The sequence below is a fragment of the Eucyclogobius newberryi genome, unplaced genomic scaffold (assembly GCF_026437365.1).
Source record: "Eucyclogobius newberryi isolate DKJ021-1_F unplaced genomic scaffold, fEucNew1.0.hap1 SCAF_14, whole genome shotgun sequence".
Lineage (NCBI taxonomy): Eukaryota > Metazoa > Chordata > Actinopteri > Gobiiformes > Gobiidae > Eucyclogobius > Eucyclogobius newberryi.
In genome coordinates, this window is record NW_027315768.1 from 24,162,536 (window position 1) to 24,177,481 (window position 14,946).

At 39.4% G+C, this 14,946-nt stretch overlaps 1 protein-coding gene and 1 long non-coding RNA gene across 2 annotated transcripts; both read right to left on the minus strand.

Moving 5' to 3' along the window:
• Positions 1–231: 231 nt before the first annotated feature.
• On the minus strand, positions 232–2,279 carry LOC140359197 (uncharacterized). Its single transcript, XR_011926840.1, has 4 exons — positions 1,674–2,279; positions 1,171–1,319; positions 844–999; positions 232–518 (listed from the first exon to the last, which is right to left on the minus strand). It is a non-coding gene; the product is annotated as an uncharacterized lncRNA (long non-coding RNA).
• A 4,254-nt stretch (positions 2,280–6,533) lies between these two features.
• znf148 (zinc finger protein 148) lies at positions 6,534–14,542 on the minus strand. Its single transcript, XM_072445098.1, has 7 exons — positions 14,397–14,542; positions 12,166–12,523; positions 11,960–12,085; positions 11,736–11,859; positions 11,557–11,640; positions 10,820–10,938; positions 6,534–10,698 (listed from the first exon to the last, which is right to left on the minus strand). Exons 2-7 carry the CDS (start codon positions 12,511–12,513, stop codon positions 9,130–9,132), a joined length of 2,370 nt encoding a protein of 789 aa, XP_072301199.1. The 5' UTR covers positions 12,514–12,523; positions 14,397–14,542; the 3' UTR covers positions 6,534–9,129.
• Positions 14,543–14,946: the final 404 nt, after the last annotated feature.

Here is a 14,946-nt window from a genome sequence, read left to right on the forward strand (position 1 = left end):
CATCCTAGGGGCACTCTTGACCGCTTGTTTCATCCATACTAGGGGCACTCTTGACCGCTTGTTTCATCCATACTAGGGGCACTCTTGACCGCTTGTTTCATCCATACTAGGGGCACTCTTGACCGCTTGTTTCATCCATACTAGGGGCACTCTTGACCGCTTGTTTCATCCATACTAGGGGCACTCTTGACCGCTTGTTTCATCCATACTAGGGGCACTCTTGACCGCTTGTTTCATCCATACTAGGGGCACTCTTGACCGCTTGTTTCAGTAATACACCTGCACTGTAAACTGTCCTTGAGAGCTCTCGCAGTGCTGCATCTTTACCACTTTCTGGCACCATTTCTCCATCACTACATGACATCTCAGAAACTGACATATCAGTTTCAGTTGAAAAATCCTGGTGGAGAAGTCCTGTCGTCTCCGTGGAAACCATTTCACTCAGGTTTCTTCTTGGTGGTTTGTGTAAATTCAGCAGTGGGAAGTCTCGCTGTAATCTCTTCTTCAGAAGATCGGATCTGTAAAAATTAGACAAGGAATAGAAATTCATAAGTATTGATAGATTACTATTTTATTTGTGTTTTAGTTTTAGAATTATTATTTTATTTTGTGTTTTAGTATCCTATTGTTTGTTGTTTATTTTGTGTTGTGTTTTAACAGGGTAACCACTTTTCTCACTGGGTTTTCCCTGTATAAATAAACAAAATGAATGGAAATATGTAGACTCCTGTAGCTAACTGGATTGGTTTGATCTTGAATGAAATTTTATGAATAAACATAGCTGTGATGTTTATCTGATCTTCTATTGTTTTCTTTCATAAACAATAAGAAGAATTTAATTACCGGTAACTTCCATGACCAGGGTGTTTTTTGATGAATTTCTGGAACAGGGACAAGAGCTTCTTCATTCTGAGGATTTCCTGATTTTCAATCAGTTGTGTCCGGATGACAGTGTCACAGAATGCTGTATGTCTGCCGTACTCCCAGACTTTAGCTCACCTGTATAAAGCAAGGAAATGCAGTGATTGAAATATACTAGCTCACTACAAACAGAAATTTGCTTTGATTCAAACGTCTTTAAAATGATCGTGTAGTCATTACAATAATTTTCAATGAATTTATCTAAATATATGGAAATATATATATTTTATTTGATTACCAAAATGTTACCTTTCATCACTTGTCTTCTTTGTCGGAAAGCTTGAGTATTCTTTGTAACACCTCTTGTGATAGAGGTGCCTTCAATAGCAACACAATCTTTACCTCTGGTACACATCAGGATGGATTCATCTGCTCTTGATTCAGCTGCTTTGACCAAACTTCCCAGTAAAGGAGAAGTAAAAGAATTTCAATCAAGGGTGAGCACAATCAGTAAACAATCGCAAAAGTTGTATTGCCTTTTTATTCAACTCACATCATCATACAGTCTTACGTACATTACATCTACACCTACATGTAATAAACTAGGCACATATTCCTATAGTGATCTGTTCTTTTCTTCTGGATCTACCTCTGGATCTTCCTGCGTTGCATCAATGAAATGTCCCCATGTGGGACAATAAAGGATTATCTTATCTATGTATATTTTGGCCAACTTATTTCACTGTGATTAATCCTATTTACCACGAGCAAGAGAAAACACACATGCAATAATCAGTATATAATCTACTCACCAGCAGTTAAAGTTTCAGCTTGGACCAATTTATCTTTCTTTGTCTTGTGAGCCTCTTTGATACAGCGATCAACCTTCTGCAAATGATGCAAACTGCAGGAAGTACATCCCTTGACTTTTTAGATGATTTTGTCTTTACATCTGTGGTAGATCTCAGTCGTTTGGGAGAAGGTGGCAGAGTTGATGTGGTAGATTCACCTTCTTTTCAGCACTAGTAATTCGTTTCTTGTCAATGAAACGTCTATAGCATGTAGGGTGAAACGTCTATAGCATGTAGGGTGAAACGTCTATAGCATGTAGGGTGAAACGTCTATAGCATGTAGGGTGAAAGCCTGGCTTGTTACTCTCCAGAAAATGAGAAAGATTTCCGTCCGAAGAAGCCACAGAAGACGTAGGATAGTTTTGTTTGGCGAAGTCATCATTGTGTACACAAACAGCTGCCGCTAACGCGCCGTCTATTCCATCGATTTCTATTCACTTCCGAGCACAAGTCACCAGCTTCCTCCAGCGGACAACAGTCTGTGGCTGTGTTTGCTCTTTTTCTACCGCTGAAATGTGTGTGATGCACGTGTTATCCATATTTTCATAGCGTTTTCTATCGGCTCGAGAGATAACATGACGCTCCATGGGAGCAGCCATATTTTATGTTGTTGTTGTAACTCTCACCTGATTGGCTGATTCAGAGGCGGAATGATTCAGGCGTAGAGATATTGCGCTATCAGGCTGAGAATATAGTTCCGCCTTTAAGTTATCGCCGTAAAAAAACTGGCGCGATCCGAGTGGAGAACTTTTGGTCATGAGCTAATGGTACAATGATAATTTTATATTTGAAGTATTTTTTAGTCTTGTGACAGGTGTAGCGAACTTGAACGATACAGGCTACAGCCTATGGCCTATAATTGAGACCATTTCACACAATCTAAACTGGAATGAGTTCCAAGCTGCAGGAGCAGCATAGGAAAAATCTCACTTTCCCCAGTCAGTCCTCACACGAGGGACAGATCAACCAAAATATTGTGTGCACACAAGTGGGAAGGTTCACAGCCACATACAACTTACAATATAGTAAGTATACAACTAAGAGCATCCAATGTGTGAACCTCCTGAACACAAAGAGTCACTGAGCCTTAGTGTAGAGTTTACACTGGCGATCGGCTGCAGACTTCCAGCTCTGCAGGACCTGGACGTCTCCAGGGCTCTGGGACGAGCAGGTCAGATCACAGCCGACCCTTCTCACCCTGGACATGGGCTATTTGAACCACTCCCCTCAGGCAGGAGGCCACTCCCCTCAGGCAGGAGGCCACTCCCCTCAGGTAGGAGGCCACTCCCCTCAGGCAGGAGGCCACTCCCCTCAGGCAGGAGGCCACTCCCCTCAGGCAGGAGGCCACTCCCCTCAGGCAGGAGGCCACTCCCCTCAGGTAGGAGGCCACTCCCCTCAGGCAGGAGGCCACTCCCCTCAGGTAGGAGGCCACTCCCCTCAGGCAGGAGGCCACTCCCTCAGGCAGGAGGCCACTCCCCTCAGGCAGGAGGCCACTCCCCTCAGGCAGGAGGCCACTCCCCTCAGACAGGAGGCCACTCCCTCAGGCAGGAGGCCACTCCCCTCAGGCAGGAGGCTATGGTCCATCCGGTCCATCTGGACCAGAACCTCACGCCAAAAGAACAGTTTCTGTCCCTCTGCTGTTGGACTCATGAACACTTCTTAAACACTTTTCACACTGTTCAATTTCTGCACTACATGTGTAAACTCAGCTGTAAATGTGTGTACATATTAAGTCTATTTGTTATTCTTATTTTTGTATCTGATAGTTTGTTATTTTTATCCCATAGTAGATTTAAATTGTTTCTCTTTTGACTTATTCATTATTCATTGTTTTATGTTGCACAGAATCGCCAAGACAAGTTCCTATGTTTGTGAATTATGTTCATTGACAATGGCAATAAACCCCTTTCTGATTCTGAGTCTGATTTTGGTGAGTGAATCCCACAACCCATTGTGAATCTAAAGGTACAGCGATATACAGTATTTCATTTCAGACATTTTGCAGATGTATAGGGCGCGATGCCCTATACATAATCCAATACAATGGCCAATACCATTTTTTTAACCAGGTTTTGTAAGTGAGCTTTTAAGAGAATTTCTGGTCTAGTATAAAGCCATGGTACTTAAAATTGTAAACAAACATATTACCCGGAGAAGTCATGATCTGAGGGCTATCATGTTGTACAGTATGTCCATGCAAGATGATCGTGGCTTTTGTTTTGTTTGTTTCGAGGGACTGCAAACAAGACTGCACTACAACAAAGCCAGACAATTATGACTTCATATGGCAGTTTGTGGAGGTTCAACATTTGTGGATCCTAATTTTGATATTTCTTTCAAAGACACTGAATCTCTCAGAGTTACTGTATATAAAGCTCCTGCCCTGCTCTCCATCTGAAATTATGCCTCATCAAATTTGAACACAACCAATTGATGCTTTTATCTTAATAGTGTCAAATAATTAAAAGGCAAGCTATAAGAAAACACACACAATAAATACATTTCTGAGATTGCTCAACATTTAACCATATAAACAGTATCAAATGTTATATTGATAAATAAGTTGCCAGAAGGGTTAGAGGCACTGTGAGAGTGTCAGAACATGTGCAGAACATATATTTCATAAGTGAATGTTTAACTGCAAATCTGTTGATTGCAAAGATGCAGTAAAAAATAAAATAAATAAATACAACTCTTGTAAATATCACACTCAAACAAAAGAAGATGGAACTAAAGACGGCAATGAATTTCAAAGCAGTAAACTCAGGCAACATATTTGCCCAGAATGTCTCCATCCCAGAGAGTTAATAAAATTACAAAAAGGAATCAACAATTGTGTTTTTTGTGTTTAATCACATGAATTTCCTTACCTTGCCCTCAAGATTTATTATAGATCCACCATATTCAGGTAGACGGACCTTCTCTCCAACCTTCACACTCGTAGGCTGAAGATTTCCTTTCATAATCTCCTTTGTCACAGATTCACAAGTGTCCATTTTACGCCTCATGACAGGAGATGGTGCTGTACGCTCTCTTAGTTCACTCTAGGCTTTCATCATGTCATTTATTGTTTGTTCAAGATCCTCGGCCGTTTCTGCTACTTGAGCATCCGACAAATCACTTTTAAGATCTTTTCTGTATCTTCTAACCTTTTCTTTCCATTTGTCATAGATGGTCAGCACTCTTTTCTCTCCTTTAATCATTTCATTCCCTTGAAACGACAGCATTTTTTCTGTAGGAACACTTGGCCTTTCTGAACGACATGCTAATGCTTTATCTTGCACTTGAGCAAATTGTTCCTCCTCCATTTCTATATTGTCCTTTAATTCTTGCCTTGACATACTTTATGTACTACTTTGATACAATCAAGTTTTCTTCCTGTATTTGCATTTGTAGTTTGTTTATCTGATCTTCTGACTTGAGTGCATTTACTCATCACCATATAGTTGAACCTCCTCGCTGCAGCTTGTTTCTCTGTGTCTTTGCCATACCAATCCGTAGTCTCACAGGGCAGCTCATTGTAGCACCTGGTGAAGTTTTTGCCTTTTCCAGGGCTGGAACTAGTCCAGGGCGGTGGTAAGCTCTTACTGTAGCATACCAATAGCAATAAGACTGCTGGCCTGCTGCTGGCCTTCCCATGTGCCTTCAAACTCTTCCACATACATTCTTGCAGAATTAGTTTCAAACTATCGTGCAGAACTATATTCAGAGTGATCCACATCAATCTGGCACGGCTAACCATAGTTAACCAGTGTCATTCGGTCGGTTTTGTTAGGCATCTTCACGTGATAGATATAAATATTTTTGACTGTTTCAACTTTATGCACATATTATTTTCACAATATAAAATGTGGCTGTAAATGTCAAGGTTTTATCAGAGACAATATCTAGACAACCCAGGAAGGTTGCATTATATGTCCTAATAAAACACAAACCTGACACTAAACGAGGTGCATTATCAAGAGACTCAAAAGCAGAAAGTAGGCAGACACTGGAGAACTGTTAGGAAACAACAGCATGAGATGCTGTGTTGTCATGGTGCAATACCAGAAAAGACTGAGTGGGCTGAGCAAATGGTTTTCTGACCAACTCCAGAACAGGCACAAAGTTCAACGTCTTCTCTGTCAGTACAAATAGTTATATTCTTTTACCACAAAAGCTTGTGGTATTCAACATCAGTTATTGTCTTCTGAAAATACTTCAAGCTTTAATGGCCCGCTCCAGTGATGTTGAACAATTGTAAAGTACTGTATCATCAGCATAAAAATGGTACACAACATTAGACAGCTCAGCACGATTATTTACATAGATAACAATGGGCCTAAAATGGAACCCTGAGGCACCCACTTGATCAGTCAAAAAAGAAGAGGAGGCGCCTGCCAATTTCACAAATTGTGAATGGTTTGACAGGTAATTGGCAAACCAGTTTAAGGCCAGGCCAGAGATGCTGTGCCGTCAATGAAGTGTCACAGAATATTTTTTTTATATCTAGAGCTTGCAACAAATAATCTTGAACTTTAAGAGCAGCTGTGACCGTGCTGTTTCTTTCTAAAACCAGACTGAAAGTTAGATAACATTGAAATAATAAATAACTATTGAAACAAACCATAGCCTATAGTACTATAGTGCTCGACCACTGGGCAGCATAGAAACCATTTTAATACATTTTGAAGTACAATTCAGTAGGCTACATCATGTATGTCTCTATGTATCAAACAACATTTTAAGTGTGTTGTTTATAACAACTACAAGCAAATTAGGCAACTGTGGTTTTCGGGTGAGTCTGTGCTAAAAATAAATACTCAAAACTCAAGATTGTAATCTGAATTTATTTATAAGGACATGACACACAACAATCAAAAATCAGACTGTTTATAAATCATAATATATTGCCAAAAATCTAATCATGGGTTACTTTACTGAAAATCAATTAGTTACAATTAAAGCTGCACATACTGTAATTCATACGACAATTTCACTCGACCCAACATTAATGACCATGCATATAAACCTTACCGCATTTAACTAAAACCACGTCCCACTGTGATGCACCAGGACTTTAAAAACCTGATCCAAAAGTCAGACTGTATTTGAAAAACATTGACACAAAAGACGTGAACAGATAAATGAGCGCGATATAGACTGCATACAATATACTGTACATATCAGTGCCTTAAATGACTTTCAAAAATAGTTGTTTTTTATCAAAATTTCTCATTTGAGCTCTTTTTACACCAAAGAAATATACTTTTAGCTTATACAAGGACACTTCTGGCCAGTCGTCTAACAAAAATTGATGAAAATCAGAATGCTTTAGTAAGGTTTCTAAAATTGTGGCATTTAAGCCATATATTTTAATTATATTTTACCAAAGCAAAATGAAATGTTTTATTGTGCTTTCAAATCAGTTTTGAAGCGATGGTGATGGGTGACATATCACAAATATTTATCACTGTGACAAAATGAACTGAACCTACAAGTTGCACATTGACGGTATATTGGAGTACAAATTTAAAAGTATTTTGTGGAGCATTTTTCATACAGTAAAACTAACGCAATAAAATATAAAATCAAATGTCTTTTTGTCGATGGTGGGGTGTATATATACAAACAAAAACAAGGCATTTTAGTCTATTTTGTACACTGTCCATAACATAACTTGAACAAATGCATGTGCCATTCACTGACAAAAGGAGTCTCCCATCTAACAGAACGTTTCTGAACACAAAAATAGGCTATACAATGTATTTACAGCAAAACATTTTTATACGTTCTGTAGGGAATGTTCAATGAGAGAAAATAAAGAATATCTGATTAAGGTGGTGCCCTGTCTCCCTGATTGTCAGTAGATGTGTAACATTAGGGAACAATATTTTTCTAACAGTGTTTACACAGTAGCACCTAAAACATAGAAGAACAGTCCAACAATGTAATGCATCATGAAGCACAGGCACAAGTCAGTCAATCTGAATGCTGGGAAAAAAGTATTTCAGAGGTTCAAGGGAAACATGTGTTTATAGACAGGTTTAGTTTTCACTTTTAGCAGACAGAAATTACTTGTTTAACATGTTTAATGTTATGATACAATATCACTCTGCTTGTTCCATAATATTCAAATTCACTGACTTTTGACAGAATGAAGACTATATTTAAATGGCATCATATGGACAAGGCCTAACAAAGGTGATCACTACCAAGCAGGTGATTCAACCACAATATGTACAGATGTACAATGTATCTGAAACATTTCTTATTGGTATCCTGGTTAGGTAAAAATATGATCTGTGTGCCACTTATTGCAACTGAATAAAATACAAGAGAGACGTGCTGGTTTAAATAAACCTCAATGTAAGATTACAGGCTGCAAGAAAGATAGCTTATGTATTTGTTGTGCAACTGGAATTATTTGCCTTAAGTCACTGACCTAGATATAAAGTGTATAAACAGAATAAGACAGGAAAGGCGAGACTGAAGAAAAGAAAGGCACAATTACAACATTTTAAAGATGAAATTTCTTGACATGCTCGTTCCAGTTTAAAAACTGCATTAACTAAAGTGATTTAAACAAAGTGTCACCTTGAGTTTTAAATAACTCATATTTACATTCAGAACATAGGACTTTTTCTTACAAATTTAATAAGTAACTTTTCTGTTGACATTCTCTGCAGTAAAAAAATTGCAAATTGTGCAGAATTTAGGCACAATCATTTTTAAGTAACTTTTACTGCAGCTCGATTGAAAATCACATTTATCCTGCAACCATTTCATGTGTGCAGCTCTTTGATACCAATTCAGATTTTAAGGTTCACTTACCACAGTTTAAAGGGGGCAAAAATAAATAACATGTAACACACCAATTTGAGGTGACAGTAAAGTGACAAACAAAGTGGAGATTGTAATTTCTATAGGCAAATTAATCTTACATTGACAATATTAACATTACGAAGTGTCATCAATCAATACCACATAAGAGTCAAACAGTCAACACTGTTAGATGACTATAGCCACGTTACATTAAACCCATTCACTAGTGAACATACAAGTACATCACTATAGTCTGAATATTTTTGGATTCATGACTGTTACTGTAAAGGTTTGGAGAGGGAGGTAGCCATCAGGCAGCAACAACACATTGTTCACAAATAAGAATTGTTATTGAAATGTCAAATCATTATTGTGACAAGGAAATCATTTGACAAAATATCTACGCTTTGGTAGCTCAATTATTCCATGCTTAAAAACATTATTTAGTATATATTTGTTCCTAAAGAGGGGGATGCTACATTTTAAATTAAATTTAAAATGAAACACAAAATGTCTCTCTGTGAAAGACACGAAGATGCACAGGGACATGATTTGGCAGAAACAGAAAACATAAGATAAAGTGCTGCTGAGAGTGAATTTCTAGCATCTTCCTTCAGAAAGTTTCACTGGAAGAAACATCAGGGGAGGAGTTAAGTTGTGATCTGGTTTCTCGAACTAAAGTGAACTCTGAGAAGTCTGTGCTGTGTCCTCGCAGACTGACCTGTCCATTGGCAACCGTGAACTGTGAGGTGGATCCAGATCTCGACGTCTGGAAGTGGGACTTGAAGTTCTGGTCGAAGGAGCTTATCTGAAATGTCTGAAGAATCCCCTGTGTTGAATCCGACTTTTTGGGCGAAACTTGCTCCAGAAAGTCGTCGTCTGCGGGAGACACAGCTGAGGGGGGCGTGGTCTCATCTCCTGAAAATGAAAACGAGTGCTGCGAGTCCCCCACCAGTAATCCGAAGTGAGGTTTGTCTAAAGTGGATCTTAACGGAGAACTCATCCCTGATTTGAACCGGCTGGGAGATGGAAACTGTTTCTCAGTGGCAAACAGTGGCTGTCCCGCTAAAGGAGGGCTCTCTGAGACCAGGCTGAGGCTTTGGCTGGTCAAGTAGCTGTCGTTCTGGCTGGTCCTCTCAAGTGCTTGTTGTAGGAATTTGGAGTATTCTTGCAGGAGACTGACCTTCTCTGTGGGAGGCTGAGAGTGAGCAGAGGAGGCTGCCAGGCTCTCCACAGGACTGCTGTCTGAAACGTCCGATGAATTAATGGATATACTTGAAGTCACCTCTGTGTCGGCTACACTAAAGGAGATGTCCGCCTGCCCGTTGGCCTTATTGGAGTAGTGGTCGAGCAGCGTCTGCAGGACTTCATCTGGGAGGACGCTCTTCTCATGGGTCTTGATGTCATTGAGGGGCTGAGGCTCCAATATTGTGGCTGGGACAGTCTCGTCGATCACAGTAGACACTACTGTTTGATTGACAGGTGTCTGAGACGACAGACTGTTGGTGCTGAGGTTGTAATCTCGACTGTTGTTGGTGACAGCAGCCTGAAGGTACCTCTTCTTCTTTAGAAACTGCATGGCATCATCATAGTTTGTGCTGTTGGGTGCAGGCTTTGCTGGCCCTCCCTGAAGAGTTTCTACTGATTCAAGCTCAGTATTACTATCTACATCCAAAAGACCTTGTTTATCCACAATTTCAAATGTATATTGTGTGACTTTGTCGACATTATCTTCCTTTGAAGAGAATAGCAGAGAGGGAGTGGTTTGTTCACTTGACTGCTTGATGGTTCTTTTGGAGATTGATTGAGTTTGGCATGACGACTCCTCTGGGAGGTCCATGGAGTAGTCTGCCATCACATACTCATGTTTAACTTTGGAGGACACGGTATAAAGAGGTAGACCTTCAATTTTATTTTCTCTCTGCTCTTCTTTCTCCTCGGTTTCAGTGACAGTGTGCCCTTCTGTCTGAGTAGTGGTGATAGTCTCAGAAGTCAGTGTTTTGTCTATACACTTTTGGCGCTTCTTTTTAGGCAGCGAACACTCTTTGGCAAGAAATGGTATGTTTAAAGAATCTGGTTCACATGGAGCTCCAACTTTCCCAGCCGCCTTGTTGCTCTTTTTCTCTTTGTTCTCATGACACATTCTCCTGTGCTTCAAAACCCTGTCTGTCCTGGAAAAGTACTGTGAAGAAAGTATTATGTGTCAATTATTGTAGAAGCTATATTTACTATAAAACTAGCTAGTATTCTGAGCACACGACCAAATAGTAGAAATTGAATATGGGTTTATATGATGTATTTACCTGGTGACAGTAATCACACTGGTAGGGCTTCTCTCCGCTGTGGGTCCTTTTATGTCGTTCCATGTGATACTTTTGGATGAATCTCATGCCACATTCATCGCATCGAAATGGCTTCTCGCCTGAAACCAGCACAGCAAAAACAGAGCATTGTGACCTAAACTGTTAGAGCCGTTTGTTGTTATTGTCCTATACACATATTTTTATAGCTATAGTATGATTTTTTACTAATAATTTTCACATGTCTGGAGTAAAAACACACATGACCACAGGTATAACCCTAACCCTTGACCTCTGCATTTATAAGCAATCAAGGCATCTCGAGCCAGTACAGTCAGGAGAATCTGGATGGACGATTGTCTTATACTTTGCATGTTTGGGAAGCACATTCCAGACATGGGGAGAACATGCAATACACGACCCTGGAGCTAACATGGGACCTTGTTGCAGTGAGGCAATAGTGTATGTATCTATTTGATCAAGCGTTTTGGTATATGTTGAAATCTATATTATACACTCTATGTCCAAATTATGGTCAGACCAATTTTTTCTTTTTAGCCCTGGGGCTTCGTGCTAAATTTGCCCAAATGTGGCCCTTGGTGGACACCTGATAAGTTAAAACTCGGCTTTCTCTAACAATTGACTATTTCTTTTTTGAGACCTAAAAACATATTTTTATATTTTATTATCAAGAAAAATGAAAACAGACTGATTAAGCTTTCTAATTGAACTGTACTCACCGGTGTGTATTTTTTCATGTCTCTGCAGAAGATACTTCTGAATGAAGCGCATGTCACACTGAGTGCACTGGAAGGGCTTCTCTCCTGTAAATAAAAAAGAAAACTCTTAAACTTAGTGTGTTTGTGTTGAGTAAAAGTTTAAACGTTGGGGGGAAAAAAGGATTCCACACAATTTTTACCTGTGTGGATGAAGACATGCCTCTGCAGATGATAATTTGTTCGAAATGCAGCATTACAATGAATACACACATGGCACTTGGGGCTTTGCATGCCCATCGATCCATCCTCATTGACTGTGAGACTCTACACAAAAATATACACATCAGGTTTTATTATTGTTCCATTTTGTGTACCTTGTATTGCTTGCACAGAGATACATGTTAAAGCAACAAGTAATGCATACTTTTGCTGGTGAGCGCTGCTTTCTTTTCTTCTTTTTGGGACACAACATTAGGTCTTTTACTGCTTTCTTGTCCTTTTTTATCAGGGATGAAGTATCTGTCAGCTTCAGTTCCTGTTTTATGGGCAACTGAAAAGACACAACCACAAGAGGAAAAAACCTTTAGAAAAAGTACAAACAAACACTATAAGCACTATTCACTAACTTACTGGCATATGAAGCAAACACGGCAGCTTATTTGGAAGTTTTAGAGGAAACTGTGTGGTCACGTCACTTTCTGTGTCTTCATCGCCACCGCTCTTCGATATCTCCTCCTGCATCATGAGCTGCTCTGGAGGGACCAGGTCATGAGTGACCAGCGAGCTGCCCGTCAAATCATCATTGTCGTCTTCATCGTCATCATCCTCAGCCAAGATGGGATGGTTCACCAGTGATCGCTCCCCGAGTGTCATGACCACCAGTCCCACTCCACTGCCCAGCCCCACTCGTCCTCCAACATCCAGGCCTCCGCTGCTGCACTTCAACAGCATGCCCTCCAACTTGTCTTCTGTGTTCATCGTAACGTGTCTATAAAAAGAGGTGCAGAGTTTACAACAAAAACTTTAATGATGGCGAACCAAGACTGAAACAAGTTAATTCATTCATTGTAACTAAATTATTATTAAGATCATCGTCAACTAATTTAGTAATCGAATAATCATTATCTGGACTATACACAGTTTCCTAAACATGCCATGTGCTGGGAGAACAGGAAATGTGTACAATTAGTATTTTTGATCAATAAACAATTTAGTCTCCAAGCGTACTTCATCAGCATCAAGAAGCGGCGTGGCTTTAGATTAAGCTGGATCACTCTCACACGTAGTAAAAAAAAAACAGGTTAACTGTTTAGCAAAATAGTTAGTTGCAGCCCTACGGTGAACAGACTTATAGGCCTGTCTTTCTTTGAATTAGTGAAGAAACATTTTATCGGGCTCAATAATTATTGTGGGAATTTGTTGTCATTTATATTTTATTTTTTGTAGTACACTATGATTAGAACTGTAGAGGTTCGAACAAGTAACTTCCACTACTCAAAACAGATACAAATTAAAACACATAAGTATTTGCACCAATGAAATTTCCCCATGTGGGACAATAAAGGAATATCTTATCTTATTTGTTCTGCTATTTATATATTCCAACACATTTAGAACAGGGTTTGTAGGGATCAACAAAACTCGGGTTTATTGTGTCAGTGGCATATATTCAATAATCTCAATATTATGTTTATTTTGTGACATTTTCAGCAGCAAACATATCGCACACAAAACTTTGTTATGGTGAAAAGCCTACTGACCTACTTCCATGAAAGAGAAGCAAACTAGTCCTGAAAGTTATCCATTTTCATAAGCTATGAAGTACTACTAATATACGGTTACAACACTGATATTTCGCGATGTTGTGATGAGATTAGACAGAGAAATAAGAGGTTGTACGTGTTTTTAAAATAAATAATCGATGTTGACCCGCAATGATAATGCCAAGCAAAGTATTTTAACATTGCTCACAAACGACATGATGCACATTAGTGGAAAACTTGGATCTTAAATAACGTTGACCTTGTATGACAGAAATAACATCGAACCTTACAATTTAGTTAACTTTAAAATGCTTTTAACAAATAAACCGGAGCCAAGATAGCACTTGCGGGTGAAATCTTATCAGGCTAAATAATACTGTGTCCATCTGAACTAGTTTTACCTCGGGCTGATTTACAGGTCAGTGTCTATCGGAGCTCTTTAGCCTCATTTGTAAACAGAGCGTTAAGTATGCCACACAGGTTAAATGAGTTAAATCTTGTGCTACAAAGCTAGTTACCGACTGTCAAAGCAATTTCATCTTCATCCATCTCCGAGTAAGAACAGGAGACGACCTTTACGCGCCTTCAACATTAAAGCAGCGCGGCGTAAAATCTGAGCCAAACTTAGATTTAACTCTGTACCAGACCCACTATAGTTTACACAGGACTGTAATAATACATGTACAGCATGCAGTCAAGTTATCAAGGTTATAGATTACCAACAAATGAAATGCTCAAGTTAAACAAATGTTTTGTTCTGAAGACCGCACCGGAAGTTTGAAGGTTTTGTCTGTACTTGACGGCCGCTGGCCCGTGATGAGCTAATTTAGCTTCTTCTGTCAAATAACTTGATTTTATTCATTATTATCAGGTCACACTACAACACACCGCACTCAAAATAAAACCATTAGATACAGATGTTACAACTCGTTAATAACGGGTGCACAAACTTGTCAAAGATCGTTTGTGCTAATGCTAGCTTCTGTGCACAGGCCAGACGCTGGTGCGGCTAAACCTTCGCCAAGGACCGTCTCGTAAACATTCAACAACAGCAAAATACTGCATTAAAATGCAGTATGATAACACAATGGCTCTTACCGTCAGTGCTGCTCAATCTCCTTTAGTTTTCATGATTGTTGTGGAAGACTACAGTGCAACGGTGATGTACGGAATAATCAACGCACCTTCACATTTCAACCAAAGTCGCGTGTTTGTCGCCACCTAGTGGTTTCACCAAGTGTAGCACCAAATATTAGGCTTTTGTTAATTCACTGAAATTTGACACTGGTGACCTATTTTTATAGCTTTTCTACAGAAGGACACCAATACATGAATTATGTTCTACATGTACCTTTATTTACTGCAAAATGTGATTCAGACCAATATTTCTGTTCAACATTCTGTTATATTTCTTACTAAATGTTTTCAGAATGTAAAAAGGCTGCATACGCGTGGCTACAGCATTGCTTTGGACAACACAAGTTACGTCTTTGAGCCTTCTTGGTGTGCAAAGAACTGATGTATAAGTCTTATAGGGATGCAATTGTTACGTGAGCTTAAAATATCTATCCAAATATGTATTGGTCCCCCCCATCCAGCACCTGACAGTGCTGCTGTGGTTGTGATAAGAGCATAGACCGGCGCCACA

What these genes read in the sequence shown, in the direction of transcription:
- znf148 (XM_072445098.1), bottom strand. Translation starts at nt 12,513, where the DNA reads ATGAACACAGAAGACAAGTTGGAGGGCATGCTGTTGAAGTGCAGCAGC. An exon ending in AGCAGCGCTCACCAGCAAAA is followed by an intron (nt 11,860 to 11,959) that starts GTATGCATTACT and finishes ATTTTTGTGTAG; the next exon opens with AGTCTCACAGTCAATGAGGA. An exon ending in GCATGTCTTCATCCACACAG is followed by an intron (nt 11,641 to 11,735) that starts GTAAAAATTGTG and finishes TTTTATTTACAG; the next exon opens with GAGAGAAGCCCTTCCAGTGC.